This window comes from Buceros rhinoceros, unplaced genomic scaffold, assembly GCF_000710305.1.
Source record: "Buceros rhinoceros silvestris isolate BGI_N320 unplaced genomic scaffold, ASM71030v1 scaffold5521, whole genome shotgun sequence".
Lineage (NCBI taxonomy): Eukaryota > Metazoa > Chordata > Aves > Bucerotiformes > Bucerotidae > Buceros > Buceros rhinoceros.
In genome coordinates this window covers 19728-25836 of record NW_010392406.1, presented here as the reverse complement: position 1 = coordinate 25836, position 6109 = coordinate 19728, and the positions used below count along the sequence as shown (strand labels likewise).

General features: G+C 37.5%; 1 protein-coding gene across 1 annotated transcript in view; it reads left to right on the top strand.

Moving 5' to 3' along the window:
- Positions 1-3430, top strand: part of C2CD5 (C2 calcium-dependent domain containing 5) — a 60449-nt gene extending 57019 nt beyond the window's left edge. Inside the window, exons 24-26 of the mRNA XM_010144450.1 lie at positions 220-410; positions 2445-2591; positions 3299-3430. Coding sequence (XP_010142752.1) covers positions 220-410; positions 2445-2591; positions 3299-3430 — 470 coding nt within the window. The remainder of the gene's footprint in view (positions 1-219; positions 411-2444; positions 2592-3298) is intronic.
- Positions 3431-6109: the final 2679 nt, after the last annotated feature.

Here is a 6109-nt window from a genome sequence, read left to right as displayed (position 1 = left end):
ATGCCACTCTTCCAAATAAATTCCATTTCAGCTTTTTGTCTCCTTTTGCATGCATTGCATGATAATTTTCTTTCTCACATGATATGGCTGAGCATCACAGGCAGCTGAATGTTGTCACCAAGCTATTTGGAAACCATAAAGAAGAGCTTTTGTATTCTGAGAAACAGTAATCGATATTGCTTTATAGTTACTTTCTCTTCTTTTTTCCCATCTTTTTAGCTGCTTCACTTGATAAAGCAAGTCCGTTGGCTGAGGGATACTTACGGCACCGTTCTGTTCCGTCATGCACCAATTCTACCGTCTCAGTTGTTAAGATGACACCTCTTTCTTTTCTACCTGGGGCAAAAATAACCAAATATCTTGGGATAATCAACATGTTTTTTATACGAGAAACCACTTCTTTGCGTGAGGTGAGCTGTATATCAGGGATTAGCACTTTTTCTTAATTATAGTAATCAAAGGTAAATATCTGAAGAGGTTTGAGTTGCGATACAGCACAGCAAGGGAATAGAGGTTTTTCACTCCAGGGTAGGTGTTGAATGAGGAGTAAGTTGCATTGTGCTGCTCTTGTCCGAGATAATATAGTGTTGCTGTGTGTTTGGCAGTGCTAGCAGGGGGCTACTTAACCATTGCCGTTGCTGTTGAATTTAGATGCAATACTAAACCAGTGAGTTCTTAAACAGGACTATATGGAAAAAATTGGTCTTTGACCAACAGTGGTAGTTGGGATAATTTGAACCCGAAACTGAGATGAATTTAAATGTTAATAAATAAATAAATCCATTCTTCTTTCATTTAGCAAACTCAATGATGAACTTTCACAGTGTGTTTGGATTTTAAAATTCTTTAATATAAGGTTTCCCATATCAGTTTTAACATTAGTTGCACAGTATTGCTCTGAGGCTCGGATAGTGTCAAAACGAAGTGCTTGCCATATCCAACTCAAGCGATGTGTTTCAGATTCTAGAGAGAAAGAATTGGCACCATTTGTGTTTTTGTTGCTTCATATATTGCTTATGTTAGTTTACAGAATATTGAAGTCCTATGAATGCTTTCATAAGCTGAAGTATATACCAGACACTGTGTTTCAAAAATTAATGATAATTTTAAGTACGATTTTTCCATTGCTCTTAGGTTTTGCAATTTGCAGATGTATATTTATAATATTTTGTTGCCTATTGTCATCAAATTTTGTGTCAGGCTTATAATACTACAGATTTTGTTTTCCCCCCATCAGCTGCTGTAACATTATTAAATCGCTTGGACAAAATCAAAATTTCATGACGAACGACAAACTTGTATGGAAAGTTTGATTTCCGGATGCAATTGATTTCGTTCGTGCTTTGTGCTTGGATTAGTGATATTATACTTGCTCTTTTGTTAATTTCCATCCAAGATATGTTTTTATGAGTCTGTTCAGGGTAGGTTATACTTCTTCCAGTAGGCATAAGGGCAGCCTGTATTTGTTGATGTTCACCTTAGCTGGCCTCTTCCTCTTTCATTTTCTCCAGTGGCACACACATTTGAGGCAAGTCTAGTGGTCTTGCCTTTCGCTTCATTTTGAGCCAGTTATGAGCTCTGTTTCATTGATTTCTTCCCTCAGTTTTTTTTCTATGGTTTTTTTGGTTGGTTGCCAGTTTTTTGTGTGTTGCATTTTTCCCCACAGTGTAGTTGCTCATAGTCTTTAATAAGAATTATCTAGAAAAAAACCATCCTTCATTGTTTTCTCCTCCTCCTTTCACAGCATTTTAAATTATTCATCTTGGCACCAAAATAGTAAAAATCCACCCCAAGCACCATCAAGTCAATAAAACTTAACAGAATGGGATGAGTAGAAGTTCTTTTGGGCTTCAAGAGGGGGAAAAAAAACCCCAAACACCTTGAATAGGTTGCTTGTCAAGTCTCTGCTCTGTCCCATGCTGACTTTGTATTTTGAGGGATCATTTCCTTAGAGAAGGTTGAGAACTAACGACAGTCAGCCTACATAGCATACATGAGGGTCCAGTGACCAAAAGTTATGGCCACTCCTTACAGGTAACGTCCAAGAAGTCTAAATCTCTTTTAATCCTCAGTAGAAATTATTTTTTATCTGCTTCCCAGTTACAAAAAAAAAAAAAGGCAGTGTCCTCCTCTTCAGTGAAAGAAAAAAAAAGTCATTATTCGGCTGTCATTAAGTGTTCCTGCAGGGATGTCTGAAAAGTGTATGTAATCTACTGACTGCAAAGAGTACCAGTCACAAATGAATAACCTGCTTGTGATTCTTTTCCTCAAACAGCAAGTTCCATTGGTCTGATTTTTAACTGTGACCCACTAAACAGTGAATGGCTTTTAAGTTCTATACAATATACCCTTTAGGATTCACTGAAATACTCAGGTGATAAAAATGTAAAAAAAGTATTGAACATCTTGTAGCTATACCTAAAATAATTTTTTTTCCATTTTAGGAGGGTGGCGTCAGTGGTTTTCTCCATGCTTTTATTGCTGAAGTGTTTGCAATGGTGAGAGCTCATGTTGCGGCTTTAGGGGGGAATGCGGTTGTCTCATACATAATGAAGCAGTGTGTTTTCATGGAGAATCCAAACAAAAATCAGGTAAATTATGGTATAACAGTGCTATTGCGATTAGTATATAAACTACCTACTACATTTTATGTATTTTAAGAAAACAGCAATCCTGCAGAGCCATGCCTGCATAACTCTTCTGAATAATGTTTCTTTAAAGTAGCCAAGAGCATTCTTGAACACCCAAGCTGAAGCACTTACAAATATGCTTCATAAATACCCAAATGGGTAAAAATACAAAGTTTACTAGAATGAAGTGAATTGCAGGAAACAGTTGAACAGTAGTGCTGAACTTGACTTCACATTTCTGTTGTTGCAGTGTTAGGATTTTCATGCTAACTCCACGTAAAAATACCTGGAGTTGCTGATAGAAAATACTCTGTTCTGGACATAAAGGGACAAAACTTTACTAATAAAGATGACAACAGAATACGGTTGGTTTGGTACATGAAATATTTTCAAAACAGTAGTGAAAGCAAGTACAGCTACTCAGATACTGCATTTGTGGTTGTCTGACAAATTTGTGGAAGTGTTTGATGGCAGACAAGGGCGTGGGTGTAAAAGAAAATACGGCAGAGATTGCCTCAGAAATAAATTTTAATAATTTGTCCTTCTTTTCTCTGTCAACCTTTCTATTACCTGCATGGTTATATCTAGCAGATACAAGAAAACATAAAATATGATGTTATTTAAAGTTTGGTAACTGCATATTGTCTGTCTGTCTTTCCCCCGCCCAGGCTCAGTGTTTAATAAACGTCAGTGGCGATGCAGTCATCTTTGTACGTGAATCTGAGTTAGAAATGTTACCAGTACAACCTTCTACAGTTGTTTCTCAACCCACAAGTTCTGGAGGAGATGTCACAACATGAAGATAGAAAAAGTTGAATAGACTCTGCCAAATATAAATATTATTTAAAATGTGGGAATGTTTAGGTTTGCATCTTCGAAATCAGTATCTCTCCGTAAGTTAATAGCCAGAATCCCAAGACAATCAGTTTACTTTGTCCTTTAATTTTATGTAATAGTCAGGGCAGTGCGTTGGCAGGTATGCTCTGATTCTCTTGTTGTAATTACAGGCCCCTATGAAACCTGTAAGAGTAGGTGAAGCACTGGTACGAGAGCATGGATTAAAATAGTAGGCATCATGTGGAACTGTTGAGGTAAACAAAAATTGTGTTGCATTTTTCAGCTGTCCAACAGGACCATGAGAAGTTGTAATTCAGAAGCATTACTGAGTTTGCATATTTTATTAGCTGATTCTCAGCTCAGTTTAAAAAATAAAAGAGGTGTCAGGGTGGGTGGGGGATAATCGAGAAGCCTATATTATCACCCAGCCTTTGCCGAAGAAGCAAGAGATTTGTGCACAGGCTAGCAAAGTGTGGGCTGAAGGCTGAACTTTCCTTGGATCATAGGGTATGGAGAGGAAGAAGCAGCACCAAAATGTCACAGTTCGAATTTCCACGCACTAAAAATACTCTCATCTGTTTGTCAACTGGTGATTTATTTTTTAAAAAATTATTACTATACAGCATGTGTTTTGGGGGGGGGGTTTATTGTTTGATTTTGTTTTCAAAAAGGTGCTGGATCATGATGCTGTGTTCTTAGTCATCCCTATGGTTCAAAAAAACCAAACCAAATAAAAAAAAAAAAAATCAAACAACAAAAGCCCTCCAAAAGATCAAAGTGTGTTTGGTGCTATCATAGGACGTTCACTTCAATATTGACAAATTGTTTGGGGTTTTTTTCCAGTACAGTGGCTGGGAAATGAGGGTACTGCAGAGAAAGGAAATTTCTCGTTTCCAGTAAATGTCTGAAAGGCAGTGGTGTTTTCATGTAAAAATTGCAAACTTTGATTTGAAGATGCATTCTTACTTAATTCTGACAGTACTATACATGGAACTTGAACAAACATGTAAACTTGAATGTAAATATTCTGCTCAGTGTTGAGATTAAGCAATGGCATGATTATTTGTTAAAACTAATTATTTCATTGTAAATGAGCATGAAAATCATTCTTGCACAATAAATTTCTTTATAAAATTTATTGCCTTTTTATGTGTGTAATAGTTAAATACTGGATACGTATTAAAGATGTCCCACCTCCGTTCTCTGGGGAACATTTTTTGTATAGGACGTTACAACCTCATTATTTAAAATTTGGAAAGGTAATTATATTTGAAGTGTTTGAATTGGGTGCTTATCAGAACACTTTACTCACACACTTAATTGTCTTTCTAAAGTCTGTAGCTGTTGCAGCCAAAGCTGTCATAAATTAAGTTGCCTGTAAATCACTGCAGCTCTCTGTATTATTTTGCAAGGCAAATCTTGTTCCCTTTGAAGCTGATCGCAGAATATTAATAACTTCAGAAGGTCTCGAATCTGGCACAGGAAGTTGTTTTCAGCGTTGAGGATTCAGCATGGAAATATTTTCTGAAGTCGTGCGTTTAAGTAGCTGTTCTTGATTTTTTTGTTTGTTTGTTTGTGGGAGTTGGGGTTTTTTTGGTAGCTTTTTTGGGGCTATGAATGCCATCTTTTCGGAGCTGTTTAAAAGGTCATCATTTCTTCTGTGTTCCATTAGACGTAGAGGAGATTTTTCATCTATGAATTTAAATTCTCTAATTATCATTCCAGAAATTATAAACATGATTTTTAAGTGTTACTAATTGGGATTTAGCTTTTCATAATTGGTGCAGCTGTATAAATTTAACCTGTAAAAAGAAATACACTTAAATGGCTTTTCTTGTTATTTTCTTCCTTCCAGTGTAAAAAAAAAAAAAAGACAAGAGTGTAAATCCATTGTCATTTGGGACATCAGACCTCATCCATTTCTTAGAGGCAAAGAGAGGATCATCTAAACATAAGACAAACTTCAGGGAATGATTAGAGTATGTAAGGAAAGGAAAACTAACCCAAGTGAAAAATTCAAGATATCAGCTCGCAAACACCCTTGAGGAGCTGTGTGTCTGCGACTTAAGTTGATTTATATTTCTTGCCGATTTCAGAATGGCTGAAAATATAGAGGTACCTCGTTAGTTAATGACTTTCACCCATTTGGTCGTGACAGAATACAGCTTTGATAGTGGGAGAGTCACTGAAGTTTCTGCTGAAATGGGGGCACCTAATGCCAGATATGCTGCTCTGTGCTCACATGGGACTTGCAAAGACAGGGAGACAGCTGGTACCTTTTGAGATACTTGTGGCTCACGCAAACATTGCTTTGTCAGGAATTTACTCTGATAAGAGCTGTTCGGGGGTAGGAGCTAGCGCAATTTGATTTTACTGGGATTGAGTTAATTTTCTTCATAGCAGTCGGTATGGTGCTTTGGTGTTTTGGATTTGTGACCAGACCCCAAGGTTGTTAACTCTGGAATGTTTTAGCTGTCACTGAACAGTGATTGCACAGAGTCCAGGCTTTCTGTTTACCGCACTGCCCCCTCACCAGCGGGTGTGCCGAAGGTGGTCAGGAGGCTGGGAGGAAGTGCAGCTGGGACAGGTGACCCAGGCAGAGCGCGGGGATGGGATATCCCGTGTAATGCCATGCTCAGCAG